The sequence below is a fragment of the Bubalus bubalis genome, chromosome 5, assembly GCF_019923935.1.
Source record: "Bubalus bubalis isolate 160015118507 breed Murrah chromosome 5, NDDB_SH_1, whole genome shotgun sequence".
Taxonomy (NCBI): domain Eukaryota; kingdom Metazoa; phylum Chordata; class Mammalia; order Artiodactyla; family Bovidae; genus Bubalus; species Bubalus bubalis.
In genome coordinates, this window is record NC_059161.1 from 75,903,621 (window position 1) to 75,928,144 (window position 24,524).

General features: G+C 37.8%; 1 protein-coding gene across 5 annotated transcripts in view; it reads right to left on the reverse strand.

Annotated features, from left to right (window-relative positions):
* Window positions 1–842: 842 nt before the first annotated feature.
* The window catches only part of CR2 (complement C3d receptor 2), a 47,576-nt gene continuing 23,894 nt past the window's right edge, over window positions 843–24,524 (reverse strand). For 4 of the 5 annotated variants that reach the window (XM_025286130.3, XM_025286129.3, XM_006050013.4 and 1 more), the window contains 15 exons: window positions 23,742–24,149; window positions 22,123–22,299; window positions 21,945–22,035; window positions 21,591–21,667; window positions 18,007–18,414; window positions 17,458–17,634; window positions 17,296–17,383; window positions 16,859–16,941; window positions 15,196–15,588; window positions 13,976–14,161; window positions 12,124–12,312; window positions 11,134–11,157; window positions 9,129–9,204; window positions 4,565–4,670; window positions 843–1,566 (listed from right to left, as the gene is read on the reverse strand). In XM_025286130.3, the coding sequence (XP_025141915.2) occupies window positions 4,580–4,670; window positions 9,129–9,204; window positions 11,134–11,157; window positions 12,124–12,312; window positions 13,976–14,161; window positions 15,196–15,588; window positions 16,859–16,941; window positions 17,296–17,383; window positions 17,458–17,634; window positions 18,007–18,414; window positions 21,591–21,667; window positions 21,945–22,035; window positions 22,123–22,299; window positions 23,742–24,149 (2,468 nt within the window). In that variant the 3' untranslated portion in view covers window positions 843–1,566; window positions 4,565–4,579. The remainder of the gene's footprint in view (window positions 1,567–4,564; window positions 4,671–9,128; window positions 9,205–11,133; window positions 11,158–12,123; window positions 12,313–13,975; window positions 14,162–15,195; window positions 15,589–16,858; window positions 16,942–17,295; window positions 17,384–17,457; window positions 17,635–18,006; window positions 18,415–21,590; window positions 21,668–21,944; window positions 22,036–22,122; window positions 22,300–23,741; window positions 24,150–24,524) is intronic. The other variant, XM_006050014.4, reaches the window with a different exon arrangement.

Sequence of the window (24,524 nt, forward strand, 5' to 3'; positions counted from 1 at the left end):
CTATTAGCACCACCTGGGAAACCCATTCATGTTCATAGCAGCAATATTCACAATAGCCACGAGGTGAAAACAACCCAAATGTTCATTGATGGATAATTAGACTTTAAAATATTGTATATACATACAATGAAATATTATTCAGCCTGAAAAAGAATTCTGACACATGCTACAACACAGATGGACATTGAGGACATTATACTAAGTGAAATAAACTTGTCACAAGAGGACAAGTAACTGTATGGTTCAACTTATATATAAGGTATCTTGAAGTAGTTATGAAATTCATATAAATGGAAAGTAAAACGGTTGTTGGCAGGGGCTGGAAGATGAGGGGAATGTGGACTTACTCTTTAATGGATATAGAGTTTCAGTTTTGTAAATTGAAAAAGTTCTGGAGATCTGTTGCATAGCAATGTGAATATACTTACACTTCTGAGGTGTACACTTAAAAATAGTTAAGACTAAATTTTGTTACATGTTTTCTTTACTACAATTTTTTTTTTTAAGATGTCAAACAGCCTACAGAATCTAGAAGAGTGGGAGTAAATCTGTGGTAGTGAATGAGGAAGATTTTATTTTCTCAATAATTTAAATACTGAAACAGAGAACACTGACAGCCAGATTTAGAGTGTAGTGGGAGACAATGAGTGCACTGGGGGAATGTGTTGCTGGATAAGTGTTGAGGATGAGAGAATTCAGTTTGTGGGTTGAGTCTGACTAACATGACAAAATGGTGGGCTCCAGGATGCATAATTGTTAAATCAAAAACTCTAAAAACCCTAAAACTATGTCTGCTATTCAAGAGTTCATTGACTCCAGTAAAAAGATCACAAAAGGCAAGATTTTTTTTTAAGATAAAATTTACTTGAATGACGAATGTACACATTATCAAATGACATTTTACAAACAACTATAGTTACTTCAGAGTTAAAGCTTCAGAATTACAACTTGACTCCTATAATTTTAAAAAAGATGTGCAAACGGGAATTACTGAGTGATTATAGAAAGGCAAAAATATATTCGATGAGAAAAACTCAAATCAAGTGGAAATAAAAGTGAGATGTTTAACTAAATCAGAGAAAGATGCTCTTATTAAAATAGAAACAGTCTTCCCAACAAATGTATGCCTATCATAACCACAGGATATGCTTCATATTTTGCTTAAATAATTAAAACCACACTATAATTAAAAGTATACAGTAACATAAGTATGTTGATTGCAGTATATATGTCTAGATTCTTTCTAGACACAAGGAAAGCTCTTTTTAGTGCCTTCCTTAAAAATGTAACACTTCAGAGATATGTAACTGTTTATAGCCATAGCCTGTCTCCAGGTACATCACAGGTGAGGCTTCAAAAAGTCCTTGAAATGCACATGGCAGTAAAACTGGGCTCCCATCTTTACCATCATCAAGCAACTTTTCTTTGTTCTGCTTGAGACCGATTGCATATAGGAGTTAAATCTTATGAAACAATCTCACTGATGTTGAGACAATACTAATCCACTTATTGATAGTAGAATGGTTTCTTTCCAACCATCAGTAGGGTTCCAAGCGGTGAGGCATACTGAAATAGATTAATTTCTATTTAGGAGGCGGCATGAAAAGCAGTGATGCAACTCAAAGTTTAAATACGAGTGTTAACCTTATCTCTATATATACCAATTACAAGTGCTATAAACAATGGAGCATCATTCAATTAAATGGTCCATCATATTACATGAAGCAAATAAATAATAATTAAATTTTGCATTGATAGATATGAATAAAAATAAATGAGGAAGAAATTAAAACAATGGTCTCCTACTAACTTACTCATATATTCATTCAACAAACATTTACATGATAGCTTTACTTTGGGCGCCCAGGGCTTTGGTTTTAGAGATCACTCTGGCATAGTCTCTCCCATCCTCTTCTCTTTTTCTGCAACTCATCAGCAACAAGGCATCTTTTTCTTCCTCAACTGCCACAGCAGTTTTTCTCTGTCTAGTTTATGGCACTTAATGTTACACTATGATATGTATATGTCTTATTTCTCTGACTAAAATAAGTTCCAAGAGGGTAGAGGTGGTCTCTTCATTTTATATTTTATAACTCATATAGGAGAAAGCAGCTTGAAGTCATATTTGAGCTTGAATTCTACCTTTGTCAACTACTGACCCCGAATCTTTGGTCAAGAGAATTTTTTCTTCCTGGTTTTGTCACCGAGGATATTATATGCCCATTCAGGTATTGCTGCTGCTGCTGCTAAGTCGCTTCAGTCATGTCCGACTCTGTGTGACCCCATAGATGGCAGCCCATCAGGCTCCCCCATCCCTGGGATTCTCCAGGCAAGAATACTGGAGTGGGTTGACATTTCCTTCTCCAATGCATGAAAGTGAAAAGTCAAAGTGAAGTCATTGAGTCTAGTCTGACTCTTAGCGACCCCATGGACTGCGGCCCTCCAGGCTCCTCCATTCATGGGATTTTCCAGGCAAGAGTACTGGAGTGGGGTGCCATTGCCTTCTCTGACTCCAGTATTACCTTGGAATAATACACACCTTTTAAAGTTGCAGTGAAGGCTAAATGAGATAAGGCATGAAAGAGCCTTAGCATTAAGGCCTGGGCTTAGCAAACCTTCAACTGTTCAACCCCATTTTCTCCAGGAAACCTCAGGGGGGCTCTTCATGTTGCCTGTCAACCTTTCTGTACTCCCTATCATTCAGGCTTCACCTATCATGGTGACAAATTAATACCTTCTCCTTCTCCTCAAGTCTTTAACATCTCCTTTTCTAATCTCCTTGTCAGCTGGTCATTTTGCTTTTTATTCACTGAGAACACAGAGGCATCAGAAGAGAGCTTCTACATGTGTTTTCCCAATCACATCTCCCCACCTGCCTTCATCTGCTCCCATGTGTTCTGCCTTTCCTGTTACTAAGGCCAGGCTCCTGGCTAAGGTCCACCTCCTGCTTGAACACTAGATCCCATTCCTCCTAGCTTAGGACATTGCTCCCACAATTTTTCCTTTTCTTTCCCTGTCATTTCCTTCCTTCCCCCTAGATCATTCTCTTCAGCTTATAGGAATAGCAGCTGTTTCTCCATTCTTACAAATATGTCCCTTGGCTTCTTATCCTTGCCATTACTCTATTTATCTGCTCCTCCCTATAGAAAAAAATCCTTGAAAGAGAAATCTCCAATTTCTCTCCTTTCATTCTCTCTTAAACACTTCTGTCAACTCCAATGTGCTTCTTTTCCTCTACACCAAAACTGTTCTTATCAAGATTACCAGCAAATCTTATACCAAACACAGGTCAGTTTTCACATTGATGTTCCTTGATCTATCAGCACATTTGACAGGGTCTATCACTCCCTCCTCCTTAACGTTCTCTCGTTGCATGACTCCTGGAACACCACACTCTGGGGTTCCCTCCTGTATCAGAGCAGCTTCTATGCTCTTGTGTCAGCTCCTTCCCACTCCATGACTCCTAATGTTGGAGGATCCAGGGCTCAGCATTCAGACCCATCTTCTTCCCTTGCCTATCTCACTCCCTTTATTGACCTTACTCGGTTTCATTATTCTGTATATCCATACACTGACAAGACCCAACTTTGTATCCCAAGTCTGGTCCTATTCCTAAAATGCTGAGTTGTACATCCAGCTATCTTTTTAGCACCTGTATGTGGATATCTATTAGATATCTTACATTTAACATCTCCAAAGTGAACTGCTCATGTTTCTCTCTGGTCTTGATTTCATTCTCAGTTGTCTTAATTAACAGCAATTCTATACTTCAGGCTGCTCAGGCCAAAAACTCCAGGCATCATCATTGACTTCTCCCTTTCTCTCATACCCTGATACAAACTGTCAGCAAATTCTACTGTCACTATCTCAAAAATGTATGAAGAATCTGACCTCTCCTCACCAGGATGGTAGTAGCCATTCACAACTTTAATTAGAGTTTTGTGATAGCTTCCACATGGAGGCCCCATCTTTCACCCCTGGCACCTACACTGTCTTCTTGATGAAGCAGTTAAAGTGATCATTTGCTTCCCTGTTTAAAATCCTTCAGTGATTCTCATCTCAGAGCAAACACCAAGTTCATTACAATGACCTACCATACCCTATAGGGCCGTCAATCTTCACCCTCCTCCTCGTGTGTGCCTCCAACGCAGCAGGAACATACCACCTTATACGGTCTTTGTGCTCACTGTTCTTTCTTCCTCTGCAAGGCTGTCCTTGCTTCACACTAGTCTTTGCTGAACTGTCATTTTCTTAGTGAGAACTTCCCTTCTAACTCTTCTTCCCTATCTAGCCCCTTTTCTGGTTTATTTTTTCTCACAATATTTATTGATTGATTGATTCTTATTTTGTTATTTATTTAAATATTTGTTGAATAGATGAATAAATTAAAAAAAACAGGGACATGAGTTGGTAATGTGAAGCAAGTAAACAGATTTTGTGCATAATTATTAAAGACCTATGCAACAGAGCCATATATATTTAGTACTATACTTATTGATAAATATAAATTGAAAGAAATTTTGACATAGAAATTAATAAAAATATTTAAAACTTCATTAGATACCAGTTTGTCTTCTGATTAGTTTGCTGGGCTGTATGGGTCAACAGAGTATATGTCTAGTGTTTCTAAATGAACATCTTCTTTATAGTTTTTATTTGTGTAGTAATTGCTAAATGGGAAAAAAAAAAAGAAAAGAAAAAATAAATTCTTTATTCACTGGCCAAGATTACTATAAAGGTGTAACAGTTGTTTTCTTTTTTGCAATTCACAACACATGGTAAGTACTTTTTATGGATGATTTCATTTTATTGTCTTAACTCTTATGAAGTAATCACTATAATCCCCATTTTTTGAAAAGACCCATAAAAATAATTTGCTAAGCTACTAAGTGTCCAAATCAGAAGTTGGCAAAACCAATACAATATTGTAAAGTAATTAACCTCCAATTAAAATAAATAAATTTATATTTTAAAAAAAGAAGTTTACATTGGGCAGCTTTATCCAGGTCTTTTAATGACTAATAATTAGGACTCCCAGATTGAAAAACTTTATAAAGAAGCTTTCACTTTATAATATGATCATAAACTTACCTTTGGAGGACCAATCTTCCAATCTAACTTAAAAAGAAATTTTTTATATTTGATATTTAATTCAAAATACTTATATAATCATGCAGCACTAAAAATTTTAAATGACTTTTAAGACATTTTTACTTTTTTTCTTTCAAAGCACATGTACTTTGCTGTGCTTCTAAAACATTTTGTCAAAATTAGCAAAAGACAATAAAATGTTATTGTACTATCAAGCAGAACTCTGAGATAAAATAACACAAAATTACTAGGAAAGAAAGATTACCGCTAAAGGTACTTACAACTTGCCACTCACTATCACATTTAAGAGGTCAATTTACATATTTAGCAGGAAGATACATTAAAATTATTACAAAAGATAATTTTTAGGTTAATGTGAGATTTAGGTTTTATTGAAACATCTTAGAAGGCAAGAAGAGAATAACGTAGTCTCTTCTTCACATGTTTGAATAACTTCAAAATATTTAATTTTGTTAGTAGACATTGATTTTTAAATGATCCATTACTCATCTTACTTACAAAAAGTATATAAGGCAGTTCAAATGTCTGTATTAAGTATAAGAAACTAAAATGAAGTCAGTTAGAAAATGGAAATAAAACAAGTGATGCTTAGGAGTTTAATTTAACATATATGTTTAGTTCATAATCAACTGAGGCTCTTATGTATAGTGTTTGATATAAACATGTTAATAACTTTGTTAACAACTTTAATAATCAGATAGGAATATTACAAATTATTTGTGCTTATAGGTGTTCCCAAAGTTTACAAATTTTCCTACACATGTAATGCTCTGATAGCAAACTTTGTAAAAGGAAGGCAGGAGATAGAGACCACCTTTTCTATTTATTTATATGTCTTTTTAAATTACTCGACTAAAATTATGTTCTAACTTCCTGTGAGAAAAGCCATGCAAATGACATCTCTATGTTTGTTTTCTTGAGACCTTTAACTCTCCTGAATTCTATGAAGCCATTTTCTCCCAACTTTCTTTCCTCTTACTTTTGACAGTTCCTTCCCCCTCTTGCCTTTTAAGTATTACTGTTATTCTTAGATCTGTTTTCATCCTTGTTCTAATTTTCTATTTTGTTTGGTACCAAGGCTACAATCGTGATTTAAACATCATGTACCTGAGTCCAGGCCTCTCTCTTGAGTCCTCAAAGAGGGTACCTAGAAGTAGCAAATCAGAACTGCACCATTTTCCCCCACAAACTGTCCCTCTCCATTTTTTGTGAACCATTGGATCCATCCAGTGGCACCCACTTGATTCATACTTTGTGTCCCCTTCTTCCCACATTTAGCAATTCACTAAACCTTGAAATACTGATTGAAGGTGGGAGGAGAAGGGGACAACAGAGGATGAGATGGTTGGATGGCATCACCAAATCGATGGACATGAGTTTGAGTAAGCTCCAGGAGTTGGTGATGAACAGGGAGGCCTGGTGTGCTGCAGTCCATGAAGTCACACAGGGTCAGACATGACTGAGCGACTGAACTGACTAAACTGAAATCCTAAAAAGCCTATTGTCTTCATAGTAAAAATATTTCCTTTTAAGATTTTTTTGGACGTGGACAATTTTAAAAGTCTTTATTGAGTTTATTACAATATTGCTTCTGTTTTATGTTTTAATTTTTCGGTCAGCAGGCATGTGGAATATTAGTTCCTAATCAGGTATTGAACATATACCCCTGCGTTGGAAGGTGAAGTTTTAACCACTGGACCACCGGGGAAGCCCTTGAAGATATTTCCTACATCTATTGCATCCTCTTGATCCTCACCACTGCTGCTTTGGTTGACAACTCAGTACTGCCCCTTTTTAAAAAATCGAAAATCTGAACATATTGTTTCTTTGCTTAAGATTCTACAGGGTAAACACCAACTCCTTGTCGTGGCATACAAGGCTTTTGATGATCTAACTTTCAGACCATCTTTCCCCAAGACTGTTAAACATCAGTCCCGTGAGATGTTAAAGGCATTTTATGAGAAAAAAGTTCAGCAGCCCAACTCGTCTGCGAGACTCATTTTTGAAAAATTAAATGGGCTTCTTTAGTGTAGGACCTTAAATAGTCTCATGGTCATTGTGAATCCCCATGAGAAAAATGTAGCTTGAAGTATTTCCCAATATTATTTGTTCATAGAACATCATTTCCCCTGAAATCATTCACAAAACAAAGGTTATGTGATAAACTCTGATAAACACTACTGCCTAAAGTACCTCTGACTGTAGACCCTTGCCAGACCTACTGTATTTAGGCCCTTCCAGGCTTAGTACAAACTATTCAGGTTCAAATATGCCATTATTACATAATTTCAATGTTACCCCCTTCATGTCTGATGCCTACTCTAGGCATTACAGAACTGTGAACAGTGCAATCAGATCACTTAGATAGATCCAAATGATGTGGCTTGTTAAAGTAATTTTGCTGGAATTTGTGGGTGACATGTTTATGGTGACATGATTTGGTCATCCTCCACTGGAAGTTATATGAGATTCGGTAAGACTTTACCTGATTATCCTCCCTATCACTAGCATTTATTGATCCTTAAGAACCTGGGCACACAGAACATTCCCTGGCTGATAATTGATGATATCATTTGCTAAAAGTGTATCCTTTGTACCTATCAGAATATTCTGCAATTTCCATAAGATTTTATGTATCAGAGGGGATCTTTTATGTCACTTAAACCTATGCTAACTTCAATGTTTCTCAGGCATGTCAATTGCTTACGTAGTTCTTATATGATGGAAAGACAAGTCCCTGGGTCTTACTCAAACTGCACCTTCTACTTGGAATACTTTTCTCTACTTGTCTACACTCTGTGCGGCATACCTGCAACATCTTCTCCACTATGAAAGCTTTTCTGATCAAAATTCCTAAGTACTGACCATTTGATTGCATCCCCACCAAACATCACTTAACCTACTCTGGCAATAATACTTTATGGATACAAATTTTGAAAAAGTATGTCTAATTTATGTATGATAAAACATAATATAGCAAAATGTAGAAACCTAGTAGTATATTTAAAGAGTCATGAAAACAACAATTGAGTTGTTTAAAGATTACTTAAACAAATAGAAAGGCCTAGTATGTTTCTGTATGAGAAAGCATTACAGAAAATGTGCCAGTTCTCAAAGGTTAACCTATAGACATAAATGTAATCACAACATATCTGTCTTTAGAAAATGACAGATCATCTAAAACTCCTATAAGAACAAACAGAAGAAAGAGGAAAATCTTTAAAAACTATAATGAGGGGATTCTTGCCTTGTTAGAAGTTATAATATCAGAAAACTATACTATTTGAATGCAAAGTGTTTGTGATAGAAAAATAGACACATCAATGAAATAATAAAAAAAGAATCCAGAAATACAATATATCCAGATATATTATTTGATATATGATCAAGTTGGAGCTAACTTTCTGGAAAACCATTTGGCAATATTAACTAAGCATCTAAATGTTCATACACTTATTCCTAGAATTCTAGGGATCTAAGCTAAGGAAATATGGAGACGTAGAAAAAGTTTCTTTAGGTTTTTCTTGTTTTTATTTATTATGAAAATAAATGTGGAAGCAGCTTAAAATCTACACAATATAGATACATATTATAGAAAAATATGCAATCAAATTGGTAAAAAGAAAATGTGATTTAAATATAAAAATAGGCTAAATGAAAAAAAAATTAAGGCAGGATTAAAAATAAAATAAGGCCAATATTGCAGTTTAAAAAAAAGAAATAAGAAAATAATCATATAGGCAAATGCCAAATATCAGCAGTTTTTATGACTGGGACTTTTTCCTATTTTTTAGATTTTTTATTATGTATAAATAAATATAATATTATCTGTATAAATACCATTCAAATAAAATGAATGCTCGTTATCTTTTAAGTTCTTACAGAAAGGATATTCTATTTAACACAAGATGCCTTATTCCAGTTATCACATTGCAGTATTTATTTCATTTAACTTGTGCTTCTGTGTTTAGTTTCAGGAAAGAAGTGTATTTTTGTCAAGCAGGCCTCAAACTTACCGTTCTCTGTGTTTTAATATCATGCGTAAGGCGACAGCACCCAAGCAGAAAAGAGCTATTACCCCAGCAGAAAAACCTAAAATACAAAACAGAGTATTAGACAATAGAAAAATGTAACCTACATTGTTTTGAAGTGATTGTGGGGCCTGTTCCTAGTGGTGGGGAAAATGTTATGTGATTTTTTTGCTTATTCTTCTTCAGCCATACAGATACTAAATTCCGAAATAGTTGTATATGGGCTTACATTTGGATTTAATCCAGTTCATATTTATTCTAAAGCACCAAGCATTTGACCACAAGGTTCCAGTCAAGTTTAGGTTCGGCTTTTCTGTTCTTTTCAGTTTTATTAGTAATATTCTTGTCACTGGAGTGAAATTAGAAGCTCAGGACACCAGGATTCCATGACTTTTCATACAACATTTAACTCTCAGTTGTGAAATATATTTTGCCACTGCAGAATAAACGAATCTGTTTTGATAGCAACCAAATCATGCAAAAGACCAATAGTTAAACGAAAGTTTTGTGTGTGGCGCTCACTGGCTCAGTCATGTCGTACTCTTTGCGACCCCATGGACTATAGCCTGTGAGGCACCTCTGTCATAGAATTCTCCAAGCAAGAATACTGAAGTAGGTTGTCATTTCCTTCAGGGTATCTTACCAACTGAGAGATTGACCTCACATCTCTTGCATCTTCTGCACTGACAAGTGAATTCTTTACCTCTGCACTGTATGGGAAGCCCAAACTTTTAGTAAACCTAAACTTTTGAACTAAAAACTGGGAGTAGCTGATCAAGTCATTCATTTCATCCTATCCAAAAGTGACAGTTTGTGATGTGAAGTGCACATTAAAAGAGCCCTAGAACACTTAAAAAAAAAAAAAGTACAATTTCTCATGAGTTCAAATGAAAAACTTAACAGGCAGGATACAGGGCTTCCCTGGTGGCTCAGATGGTAAATAATCCGCCTGCAATGCAGGAAACCTGGGTTGGATCCCTGGGTTGGGAAGATCCCCTGGAGAAGGGAATGGCAACTCACTCTAGTATTCTTGCCTGGAGAATTCCATGGACAGAGGAGCCTGGTGTACTACAGTCCATAGGATCACAAAGAGTTTGACACGACTGAGCGACTAAGCACAGCACATATCAGTTCTATTCAGTTGCTTGTCTGACTTTTTGCAACCCCATGAACTGCAGCACTCCAGGCTTCCCTGTCCATCACCAACTCCCGGACCTTACTCAAAGTCATATCCATTGAGTTGGTGATGCCATCCAACCATCTCATCATCAGTCATCCCCTTCTCCTCCTGCCTTCAGTCTTTCCCAGCATCAGAGTCTTTTCAAATGAGTCAGTTCTTCACATCAGGTGGCCAAAGTATTGGAGTTTCAGCTTCAGTGTCAGTCCTTTCAATGAATATTCAAGACTGATTTCCTTTAGCGTGGACTGGTTGGGTCTCCTTGCTGTCCAGGGACTCAAGAGTCTTCTCCAACACCACAGTTCAAAAGCATCAATTTTTTGGCGCTCAGCTTTCCTTATAGTCCAACTCTCAGATTCATACATGACTACTGGAAAAACCAAAGCTTTGGCTAGAAGTACCTTTGTTGGCAAAGTAATGCCTCTACTTTTCAATATGCTGTCTAGGTTGGTCATAATTTTTCTTCCAAAGAGCAAGCATGTTTTAATTTCATGGCCACAGTCACCATCTGCAGTGACTTTGGAGCCCTCCAAAATAAAGTCTGTCACTGTTTCCATTGTTTCCCCATCTATTTGCCATGAAGTGATGGGACCAGATGCCATGATCTTAGTTTTCTGAATGTTGAGTTTTAAGCAGCTTTTCACTCTCCTCTTTCCCTTTCATCAAGAGGCTCTTTAGTTCTTCACTTTCTGCCATAAGGGTGGTGTCATCTGCATATCTGAGTTTATTGATATTTCTCCAGTGTCTCAAATTTTACATACATTTCTATAAATTACCATTAGAAGTTTTATTGAAGAATTTAAGAAAACTTACCAGCAATAAGAGGAGCAAGTGAACCTAAGGAAAATACAAAATCATGAAAACATTAGTCTAGTTGCATGGCTCCACGTAGCTCCAAATACCGTGGATGTCCCAGAAATTAACATTCAGATCCCTCTTCTTTAAGTCTACTTAAAAAGATGTATCAGAACACTGAATTGTACCCAATCTTTCTTCATTCTTTACGTAACAACTTCATTGGCCTTTAAAATTTTTTTACACTTTAAGGTGAGGTAGTTCACTCATGAAAAAAATGATAATAATAATAAACTCAACTTTATAATCAGGGATTTCTCAGGTCAGAATGGAAACAACGATCACAACAGTTTAGTTAGCATATTTTTGGAGGTCCCTGTCATATCAGTAAGCACTTATAAATCAAGATTCAGCAACAGCAGAAGTCTCGGGAGCAACTTCTTTCAAAATACAGTCTGTCTTTTGTATCTGTGGATTCAACCAACCACTAATTTAAAAATATTTGAAAAAGTAAATATTCCAGGAAGTTCCAAAAAGCAAAGCTCACGCTGTTAGCCCAGCATCTATTTACATAGCATTTACATTGCATTGGGTATTGTAAATAATATAGAAATGATTTCAAGTATATGGGAGGATGTGCACAGATTATATGCAAATACTATGCCATTTTACATAAGGGACTTGAGAATATGCAGATTTTTGTATCTGAGGGGGTCCTAGAACCAATTCCCCTGAGGATACCAAAGGACCACTGTATAAGGCTGTGAGTTTTGCACCTTTTAAATCAGTGCTCATCTATCTTTATATTCTTTCTTTACTTTCCCAATCTTCAGAAAGTCTCACTTTTACTACAATAGACCATTGACTTCAAATTCTTCTGTTACTATACCACTAATCACAAACCTATGTCACTTTGAAACCCAGGAGTCCCTAAAATTGAGGGATAACCCTCTGTCTCTTCTTTCCAGTGAAACAAGTAGAAGCTGCAGAGAAGCTCTTTGCACTTACTGGGTGATTTGCAAACAGCCAAGGGAGGGTTCCATCGGTGATCTTCCTGACACTGGCTCTGGGGACTGCCTTCTAGGGTATACCCATCTTCACACATTAAAGTGACAACAGCTCCATATTGATACATTCTTCCAGGCTCCAGCCCATTCTGGATTCCATTTATATGTTCTGGGAAGCTACAGTTCACCTCTGAAATTACAGGAATCTAACTGAATCTGTGTCATATTTTGACCTTTAACTAAGAAGATTTATGAAACCAATTTATTCTATTCTCAGTTAGTAAAACTTCACTGAAATAACACAAAATTGTATCCTAGGAATAGACTTTTAGTGTCAGCCATCTACCTCAATAACACCCTGGTTATCAAATAACTTTCTTTCTTGTGCTTTAGTCTCTAAACCAATAAAGAATAATTTTTGTGGGAGAGGGAGAGGGTGGGAAGATTTGGGAAAATGGCATTGAAACATGTAAAATATCATGTATGAAATGAGTTGCCAGTCCAGGTTCGATGCACGATACTGCATGCTTGGGGCTGGTGCACTGGGACGACCCAGAGGAATGGAATGGGGAGGGAGGAGGGAGGAGGGTTCAGGATGGGGAACACATGTATACCTGTGGCGGATTCATTTTGATATTTGGCTAATCTAATACAGTTATGTAAAGTTTAAAAATAAAATAAAATTTAAAAAAAATGATTTACCTGATAGAATTCAAAAAAAAAAAAAAAGAATAATTTTTGTGGCTTCTTAGAGAAATGATGCAGGATGAATGAGTAATGTTAAGACTTCTGAACTATTTCCTCAACTTCTATTCTTGTTCTCTAACTCTTCTTAGATGGGAATGCTTCCTCTTTTCTTCTTTAGTCTTTTCAGTGTAGTGGCCAATAGTGTGAGATTTTGGATTTGAACTAACTCTAGGGCTTTCAAGTTGTTTGACTCTGTATAAGTTATAAATCTCTCCATGCTACGAGGACCTCATCGATAATACAGGAATAATGACACCAATCTCATATGGTTCTCATGAAGATTAAATGACAGAAGGCATGCAAAGTGCTGTGTGCCCTAAGTGCTCAACTAATATTTAGTATTAACTCACCACTCATGTTTCATATGCACTATTTATGATAGTAAAAATGACATTCTGAAAAACTTTAATAAGTATACCCATAATTCTACCACCACTTACAGGGAAATATGCTCAAAAAATTATTTTTAGGAGTATTTTGTCAAATGCACACTTACCATAACTAACCACAGTGCACATTCAATCTGTATTAATTGTTTAATCTACATAAAGACTTCATCTTTCCATATTTAAATGACTACATATATGATAGCTCATATAGACTAGGCCTTCAGCCATTTTCTTTATTTTGCAATATTTAGATTACTTCATCTATTAATCCAATTAAATACATTTACTTGGATTAAATACATTAATTAAATGTATTTAATTAAATGATCCAATCAATGCATCTATTTGGCTATTTTAAGTTGAAAGTACTTAGGAGAAGGCAATGGCACCCCACTCCAGTACTCTTGCCTGGAAAATCCCATGGACGGAGGAGCCTGGTAGGCTGCAGTCCATGGGATCGCTAAGAGTCAGACACGACTGAGCGAATTCACTTTCACTTTTCACTTTCATGCATTGGAGAAGGAAATGGCAACCCACTCCAGTGTTCTTGCCTGGAGAATCCCAGGGACAGCAGAGCCTGGTGAGCTGCCGTCTATGGGGTCTCACAGAGTCGGACACAACTGAAGTGACTTAGCAGCAAGTTGAAAGTACTTAACTGAAAATATCTACTTGGGACAAATTTTATTTAAAAAATAAGAAAACAAATAGAGAACACACCTTTACAATACGGGGCAGGTCGGTTCCAGGTTCCTTCATGTGTGCAAAGAAGGAGTGCCTCTCCCACAAGCAGATAGCCTTGGTTGCAGCTGTACAGGATTGACATTCCAGGAGAAAATCGAGTTAAGTCTCCACCAGTATGATTTCCATGGGAGATCATAAATGGACGTTGACAGCCTAAGAAAGCTTAGACATCAATATGAAAGGATTTTTAATTTAGTACAGAGGAACACATAGCCAATACTCTCTGTAGTTGATAACAATACAGAAAGAAGGCAGGCAACAAGCCAACTGATCAGTATCCAAAAATACTCATTCCACCCAAACCAAGCAGTACAGGACAGATATTTGCATTTCCTACCTACACCATATATGATCTGAAAGCAAATGTCAAAAGTAAGATAATGAAACATCAGTGGTTTCAGCCTACAATTGTAATCTATCAAAGAACAGTAATCTTTTCTCTTTAAATGGTAGAAAGGCTATAGTCAAGTGTCACGCCTTCAAATATCTACAGGCACCAGGAAGTGATGCCAAGTTATAGAGTACCTATCTTTCTAAAAATGGCAGCCACTGCCTAATTCAAGCTACTGGTACCTTGCAGGAAAGCAAAGGGGATCCTCACTGTATCACAGATTCACAGTTTATCTTGGGCAGTAGGGATGGGTCTCACTTAAAATAAGACTGCTGTGCTAGACAAAAATAAACAGTTCTGAATTCAGTTCTTGGTTGCCAGTTGGCATTCTCTGCTGCAGATAGCCACTGACAGGGATAAAACCACCCATGACAACTAAAATTACAAGACAATTAAGTGGGTTTTAAGGCTAGTTCCATTCTCCAGAATACTCAAATATCTCTTTCTGGCTTATAGCACAGCCGTAAATATGAAATTATCAAGCAATGTTACTGCCAAACATTTGCTGAAAAAGGTATGTGCATTTTTGCCATTCTAAACTAATAAAAATAATAAATTTGGAAGATCCCATCAATTTAGAAGTTAACTATTATCCTTTCATGTACCTTTTGTCAACATGCTTGGAAAGAAAAAGGAAAACAAAAAGTGAGCTGAGAAAATAAGACAAGCAAGTGTTTTGTAAAATAATATGATTACCTAAGCTTTTAACTTGCCTTTCTATAGATGAAATGACAAGTGCACATTCAAAACCCCTTTTTAAAAATTCTATGTAACACCCCATATTTTATTCCTTAAAATATCTTACCCTTTTTGATGCAAGTTGGTACACCTGGAACCCATTTGTTGTTGGTATGGCATCTAATCAAGTGACTGCCATTCATGATGAAGCCGGGATTGCAGGCAATATGTAATATGTCATTGTGGGAATATGAAGAATAGGTTTTATTTAGCTTGTGTCCATGCATGACTTCTGGGTTAGGGCAGTGAGTCACAGGAGGAGGTTTTAAGCACTTCGGGGCTTGTCCACTCCAAGATACACCTCCTTTAGAATCACTTATGCATTGTATACTTTTATCTCCCAGGAGATCAAATCCTTGATCACATTCATAAAAGACTTTGTTTCCATATTGAAAGCCTCCTGGCAGCACACTCCTGTACCTCCCATTGTTAATCACTGGTGGATCCTGACAGTGGATAACTGCAGAAGAGAACAGGAAATTCTGCTTCAGCTGGTACACCATAGTAGACAGTCTTCATTCAGGTACAAATGCAACTATGCAACTGTGTGTACTGCTGCTGCTGCTGCTGCATCGCTTCAGTCGTGTCTGACTCTGTGAGACCCCATAGACAGCAGCCCACCAGGCTCCCCCGTCCCTGGGATTCTCCAGGCAAGAACACTGGAGTGGGTTGCTATTTCCTTCTCCAATGCATGAAAGGAAAAGTGAAAGTGAGGTCTCTCAGTCGTGTCTGACCCTCAGCGACCCCATGGACTACAGCCAACCAGGCTCCTCTGTCCATGGGATTTTCCAGGCAAGAGTGCTGGAGTGGGGTGCCATCGCCTTGTGTGTACTGCACATAGCTATAAAGTTATTTCTTGGAGGAGGAAATGTCAATGTGACCACTTAATTCTTGCCTGGGAAACTCCATAGACAGAGGAGCCTGGCAGGCTATAGTCCATGAGGTTGCAAAGAGTTGGACATGGCTGAGTAACTGAACACAAATAAAGTTATTTAAATTTTAGATGCTCGATCATGCTTTCTTTAAAAAACTTCATTGAGTTTTTTGACTCTATGAATAATACATACTTATTCCAAAATAATTCAGAAAATAGAGTATAAATATAGACAAAGGAATAAATACAGATATGTTCCCATGAAATAAATAGTTTATATTGTTATTTTTTTTAATTTTTAGCAATTAGCAGGCTTACTGCAAATACAGTCATTCCTCAGTACCCACAAGGGACTGATTCCAGGGTCCTCCATCAGTAGCAAATTCCAAGGAGGCTTAAGCTCCTTCTATAAAATGGCATAGTGTTCGCATTTAACTTATGCACAGCCTCCTGTATATTTTAAATCACCTCTAGATGACTTATAATACTGAATACAACATAAATGCTATCTAAATATTTACAAATACAATGTAAATGCTAAGTAAATAGTACCCAGCACATAGCAAATTCAAGTTTAGCTTTTGGAAACTTTCAGGATTTTATATATATATATATATATATATATATATATATATATATTATTTACAGTTGGTTGACACAAAGTTATGAAGCCTGCAAATACAGAGGGTCAACTGTATTCATTTCCTACTTGACAGTTTTGTTTCCCACTGCCAGTACTATCTAAATACTAAAACATGTTTTATATAAACTAAGCTAGAACACATACACTGCTGAGGCAGTGACCTATCCTCTTTACCTCTCTACAACCCCATGGACTTTTTTTTTTTTAACTTACTTTCACAAACTGGAATCTTTTGGAACCAAACCCTATTTTCATCATCTTGACATTTCTGAAAAGCGTATTTCATCATCCGGTACCTAGAGAGAGATTATAATACATTTTCTCTTCTTAAAAATTGCATCTCTGAAACCTAGCCTCCTCAAACCACTAATATAGAGGCACTTCTAAATAAGAAATTTGGCACAAAAGAGTCAAAAGTCTTGGCCCTTCAAGTAAGAAAACTGCTTTAGATTTAGGGTGCTCCCAGCAAAGACATTTTCATGTCAAGAAAGGACTGAAAAGTTAGAGATGCTAGTTAGACCTTTATAATGTCGCATCCTCTGTTAATGTGACAATGAGGAACTTTAAAAGGGAGTCACCAGGACAAATTGAGGTTAGAATTAATGCACAAAGCAAGATGGAGACCCTTTATGAGAATGAATCTTACTAACCCCTCTTGGCAAGATGTATTAGCTGGTACCACGAGTGAACCAACTGGAGGTTCTCGAACATCTTCTTCCAAAGGTTGGCATTGTGCTTCTAGAGGAGCAAAGTTGAAATTACTTATATATGCTTAATATAAAAGGGAAAGACGACTCAGGAACTGAAAATACCTTCACACCGAGGGACAGACGGACTCCAATTTCCTGAAGGCATACAATGAATGGATCTGTTTCCCACAAGCAAGTAACCAAGGTCACAGGTGTAGTCTACAGTCATCCCAGAGACAAAGAGGACCCTATTTCCACCTGTATGCTGACCATGGTGGAGCCCAGAGGGTGGCTGACAGCCTGGAGAGAAAACTTCCCACATAAATACCAACAAAAACTCAAGAACACTAAATACACAACATTTGACAATAGACAATCTGAAACTTTTAAGCAAAATAGCAAGCCCTTATTCATTACTGAGTGCTTTCTGCCCTTTTGAAGGAAACTACCACCTTAAAAATAGATCCTCTGAATTATCTACCTTGACTTTATCCCATATCCAAGGGAGCATTTGGATAAAGAACATATACAACACGAATAGACTGTTTTAATACAGAATGGGATGGTAATCTATGCCCCTTTGCTTTTTCCCACAACTCTAGCTTTGGGTGGGAAGTAACAAACAAGAATAAACAAATAAATACCTCCATTTTTTCTCCACTTGATTTTTACCTTTTTCACAAACTGGTATTTCAGGATCCCAGGTGTTATTGGCTTTGCAACGAACCTGACTGCTGCCCTTCAAAATAAATCCATCATCACACTTGAATATCACACTGTCATTGTAGAAATATGGAGCTTCCTTTCCAGATATCTTGTATCCATTTGCAACATGGACATGCGAGCATTGAACAGCAGGGAGGGAGAGTTTACAGAGAGGAGCAGGGCCACTCCAGATGCCTGTCTCTTGATCATTGCTTATACAACGAATTGTGTTCTCCCCAATGAGGTTGTACTTCACTCCTCTCTCTGGCCCAGGGTTACATGTGTAAGTGACTGTAGTTCCATACAGGACATCTTCTGAAGAACTGCCTGTGTGTACTCCATTGTAGATAACAGGAGGTGGTGGGCAGGTGATATCTGGAGGGAGGAAAACTTACTCTACAATTCTGTTTCAGTAATAAACACCAAAGAAAAGAAATGAAGCTGATTATAAATCTTTTATCAGGTTTCCTAGAGAATATGGGTGAGATATGATTATGTTTTGTGTCAAAACTCATCGTGTATGTAAAATTCAATTTAAAAGATTTCATTGAAAAAATCTTTGCAATGTGTTAAAAGATATATATAAATATCATATTGTGACTAAAGTCTGATAGCAAATTATTAAGAAAAGAATTCTTTTTATAACAACCAATAGGTCAATAGGCAGACAGAATGAAAATCACAATCACAGAAAACTAACCAAACTGATCACAGGGCCCACAACCTGTCTAACTCAATGAAACTATGAGCCACCAGGATAGATGGGTCATGGTGGCGAGTTATGACATAATGTGGTCCACTTGAGAAGGAAATGGCAAACCACTTCAGTATTCTTTCTTTGAGAACCCCATGAACTGTATGAAAAGGCAAAAAGATATGACACTGAATGATGACCTCCTCAAGTTGGTAGGTGCACAATATGCTACTGGAGAAGAGTGGAGAAATAACTCCAGAAAGAATGAAGAGACAGAGCCAAAGTGAAAACAATCCCCATCTGGGGATGTGATTGATGATGAAGTAAAGTCTGATGCTGTAAAGAACAATATTGCATAGGAACCTGGAATGTTAGGTCCACAAATCAAGGTAAATTGGAAATGGTCAAACGAGATGACAAGAGTGAACATCAACTATTTAGGAATCAGTGAACTAAAATGGACTGGAATGGGAGAATTTAGTTCAGATGACCAATATATCTATTACTGTGGACAAGAATCCCTTAGAAGAAATGGAGTTGCCCTCAAAGTCTACAAAATAGTCTGAAATGCAGTACTTGGATGCAATCTCAAAAATGACAGAATGATCTCTGTTCATTTCCAAGGCAAACAATTCAATATCACAGTAATCCAAGTCTGTACACCAACCACTAATGCTGAAGAAGCTGAAGCTGAATGGTTCTAGGATGACCTACAAGACACTCTAGAACTAACACCCAAAAAAGATATTCTTTTCATCACAGGGGACTGGAATGCAAAAGTAGGAAGTCAAGAGATACCTGGAACAACGGGCAAGTTTGCCCTGGAGTACAAAATGAAGCAAGGCAAAGGCTAACAGAGTTTTGCCAAGAGAATGAACTGGTCATAGCAAATATCCTTTTCCAACAACACAAGAGATGACTCTATACATGGACATCACCACATGGTTAATACCAAAATCATACTGAATATATTCTTTTCAGGAGAAGATGGAGAAGCTCTATACAATCAGCAAAAACATGACTGGGAGCTGACTGTGGCTCAGATCATGAACTCCTTATTGCAAAATTCAGACTTAAACTAAACATTCAACATTCAAAAAACGAAAATCATGGCATCCGGTCCCATCACTTCATGGCAAACAAATGGAGAAACAATGCAGTGAGAGACTTTATTTTCTTGGGCTCCAAAATCACTGAAGATTTTGAGTGACAACATGGTGACAACAGCCATGAAATTAAAATATGCTTGTTCCTTGGAAGAAAAGGTATGACCAACCTAGACAGCATATTAAAAAGCAGAACCATTACTTTGCCAAAAAAGGTCCTTTTAAGTCAAAGCTAGAGGGCTATGAGGGCTTCCATTATAGCTCAGTTGGTAAAGAATCTGTCTGCAATGCAGAAGACCCGGGTTCAATACCTGGGTCAGGAAGATACCCTGGAGAATGAAATGGCAACCCACTCCAGTATTCTTGCCTGGAGAATCCCATGGACAAAGGAACCTGGCAGGCTGCAGTCCATGCGATCACAAGAGTCGGACATGACGGAGCGACTAAAGAGAGACAGAGAGTCAAAGCTATAGTTTTTCCAGTAGTCATGTGTGGATGTGAGAGTTGGAGCATAAAGAAAGCTGAGCAACCAAGAATTGATGCTTTTGAACTGTGGTGTTGGAGAAGACTCTTTCAAGTCCTTTGGACTGCAAGGAGATCACATCAGTCAATCCTAAAAGAAATCAGCCTTGAATATTCATTGGAAGGACTTCTGAAGCTGAAACTCCAATACTTTGGGCACCTGATGCAAAGAACTGACTCATTGGAAAAGACCCTGATGCTGGAAGGACTGAAGTCAGGAGGAGAAGGGGACACCAGATGATGAGATGGTTGGTTGGCATCACCTATGTGATGGACATGTGTTTGAGCAAGCTCCGGGAGTTGGAGATGGACAGGGCAGCTTGGCATGCTGTAGTCCATGGAGTTGCAAAGAGTCGGATATGACTTAGTACTGAACTGATATGAATAGGTCAATAAACAGCACAGCAGAATAGAATTAAGGTTTTTTGAGATGGTTTATCTTTGTGTTGTGATGGTATGGTAGGTTAGCCAAGAATTTTTATTGTTTACTGAACATCTACTTTTTGATAAACAATGTTCTCATCCTTAATGTAGGGATAGTGGCATTTAATTATAACAACTTTGAGGTCTGAAATCTTATGGCAACATTACAGATAAGAGGCTTGGGTTCAGAGAAGTTATATAAATTGCCCCAAGTCAATAAGTAGAAATAGAATCTGAGTTCAGATCCCATTCAGTCCTCTTTCTTACCACTAAGCTAGTATACCCAGACTTAAGGATGATGGTTCATATACTTACTGACTTCATTACTCTTATTCTCCCAAATCACATAAGAGAATCAGTAGTTAAATGCGTTCACATTAAGTGATTGCTATGCTTTGAGTAAAAGAGGAGGCAACAGAAAGCAAAACTGTGCAACTATAACTATTGACAGAGAGAAAAGAATGGAATCTAATATTCGTAATCCCATAACATGTCTAAAACAGAAATCTCACAGCAAGCTAAAGTGAAAGTGAAAGTGAAGTTGCTCATTCGTGTCCGACTCTTTGCGACCCCATAGACTGTAGCCTACCAAGCTCCTCTGTCCATGGGATTTTCCAGGCAATAGTACTGGAGTGGATTGCCATTTCCTTCTCCAGGGGATCTTCCTGACCCAGGGATCAAACCCAGGTCTCCTGCATTGTAGACAGACGTTTTACCATCTGAGCCACCACAGGAAGCTAGATCCTCTGTTATTCATATTCATTGATCTCACTTTATTCTAGAGCCTCTGTTATTTTTCTACTCACCTTTACAAAGACGAATTTCCATAAACCAAGGAATTGTGCCTTGACACTGCTGATAAACACTTTCACCCAGTCGGTACCTAGGGACAAAGAGTCATGACATTTTGTCATCTGTGGACCATTAGCCTAAGCAAAAGCTATTGGCTCAATAGCACATATTACTTTCAGGACAGGCAACTATAGGAACAAAAATGTAGCCACCAGGAGCACAACCCATCCACTGAACAGCATAGTTTGCATTAATGGAAAAACAGAGTGATCAGCATGTCCACAAACCCATGAAGAAGGTCTTTGAGATAAACTCTTAACACAGGGCTTGCAGTGTACCTACTGTAGTCTGAGATAGTCCTCACTTACCCTTCATCACAAGAAGAGTTAACATCTGGTCTAATAAATTGGTTCTTGGGTTTTTTAAAGACTTGCTTTCCAACAGGTTCACATTCTGCCACTAAGAAAAAAAAAGGAGAATGAGAAATCAACTGAAGGCCATTTCAAAACCAAAAAACAAAAAAAATCAAAATTCAGAGCCTGGCACCTTTGCATGTGGGAGCAGTAGGCATCCACACTCCATCAGGGGTACAACGTATGGATTCTTCTCCCACCAGCTCATAGCCAGGGTCACAGCTGTATTTTATGGATGTCCCAGGGTCAAAGCGAACCCTGTGTCTGTCTTCCTTTTGCCCATTGAGGATTTTAGGAGGGGCTTGACAATCTAAAAGAAAGGCAGATAATTTTTCTTATGTAAACAACAGAAAAAACTGAGCCAAAGATATTGATACCAATGCTACACTGCCATTCTGGTGGCAGTTGTACAGTACAGCCGTAATCTTGCAGCCCAGTTTTGGGTAATTTTAGGTCAGTGGTTATCTTTTATTTTTTTTTTTCCTGCATTTAGACTGCTGTAGATTGTTTTCCATTCCAACTGAGTGCTCCAACTCATTTGCTGTCTCTTCCTGTTTTAAGGAACCCTCTTGTATGCTTCTAATGGGAGATTCTGATCTATCTATAGGGTGGGATTTTGCTGAAGTCTCTTTTAAGAAATCACTGTTAAAACAAGCAAACATTTTCTCCAGTTTTTTTTTGTTTGTTTGTTTTTTTACTTTAAAGAAAGGGACAATTTAGTGATCCCTAATGTTTTTCCTCCAAGGATACTTCCACAAAATGAATGGTAGTGTTTTAAAAGGCTTATGAAGAAAGAAAATAACTTATATTCACTATATTTGATGTGGGTGGGCTTCCCTGAAAGCTCAGCTGGTAAAGAATCCACCTGCAATACAGGAGAACCCAGTTCAATCTCTGGGTTGGGAAGATTCCCTGGAGAAGGGATGGGCTACCCACTTCAGTATTCTTGGGCTTCCCTGGTGGTTCAGATGGTAAAGAATCTGCCTGCAAGGTGGGAAGATCCCAACCCAAGGATGGGGAAACAATGGAAACAGTGGCAGACTTTATTTTCTTGGACTCCAAAATTGCTGCAGATGGTGACTGCAGCCATGTAATTAAAAGACACTTGCTCCTTGAAAGAAAACCTATGACCTACCTAGACAGCATATTAAAAATCAGAGACATTACTTTGCCAACAAAGGTCTGTATAGTCAAAGCTATGGTTTTTCCAGTAGTCACATATGGATGTGAGAGTCAGACCATAAATAAAGCTGAGCACCAAAGAATTGATGCTTTTGCACTGTGGTGTTGGAGAAGATTTTTGAGAATCCATTGAACTGCAAGGAAATCCAACCAGTCAATCCTAAAGGAAATCAGCCCTGAATGTTCATTGGAAGGACTGATGCTGAAGCTCCAATACTGTGGCCACCTGATGTGAACAGCTAACTCATTGGAAAAGACCCTGATGCTGAGAAAGATTGAAGACAGAAGAAGGGGATGACAGAGGATGAGATGGATGGATGTCATCACTGACTCGATGGACCTGAGTTTGAGCAAGCTCTGGGAGTTGGTGATGGACAGGGAGGCCTGATGTGATGCAGTCCATGGGGGTCACAAAGAGTCGGAAATGACTGAGTGACTGAACTAAACTGATACTTGGTATAACTGAGGGAACTGGAAGCTGGAAAAGGTCCTGCTGAAGTCCATAACACCTTCTCTAATGTTTCTAAAGAAGGAGTCAGTAGCATTTATTCTGAACATTGGAATACCCACCCTTTTCACAGACTGGTACTGATGGTTCCCATGTGCCTTGGGCATTACATCGGACTGCCCTGCTACCCTTCATGGTAAAGCCAAACATGCAAGCAAATACCACAGTGTCATTATAGGAATATTGATCTCTCTGCCCAGATGATATTTGGCCTCTTGGAATCTGAGGAGGTGGACACAAAACCTCAGAAACAGAAAGTTCACAGCGTGGGGCAGGTCCGCTCCAGGTCCCAGTCTTCTGACTATCGGTGGTACAACGGATAGTTCTCTCCCCAACGAGGATGAAGTTCACTCCTTTCTCTGGGCCCGGGTCACAGGTGTAACTGACTGTGCTTCCATATCGAAAGATCACTGAAGAGGTGCCTGTACGTCTTCCATTGAGTATAGGAGGAGGTGATGGGCAAAGAATTTCTAGAAAATTAGAGAGATAGTTGACAAGATTACAGCTGTACTATCAACAAAGAATGTCTCCGGTGTTTCTAGATGCCACTCTCACATCCTGGGTTCAGGGACAATAGTGTTGGAATCTGTGATGAATCTGTCAAAGCAGCTATAGCAAAATAATTCAGAAAGTATGATCTAAAATTTTGTTCCTGAATGTATCTACTTTGCTGATCCTTTTATTTCTTTTACCAAGTATATAATCTCCATTATGTGCATGGCCTGGATGGCAATTGTACATAGCTTTCAGAGAAAGAAATGCTCAGGAACCCTATTTTACCTGAGTAAGCAAAGGATAAAGAGATAATACAAGGATGCTTCAGTGAAGAATATATCCCTTAAAAT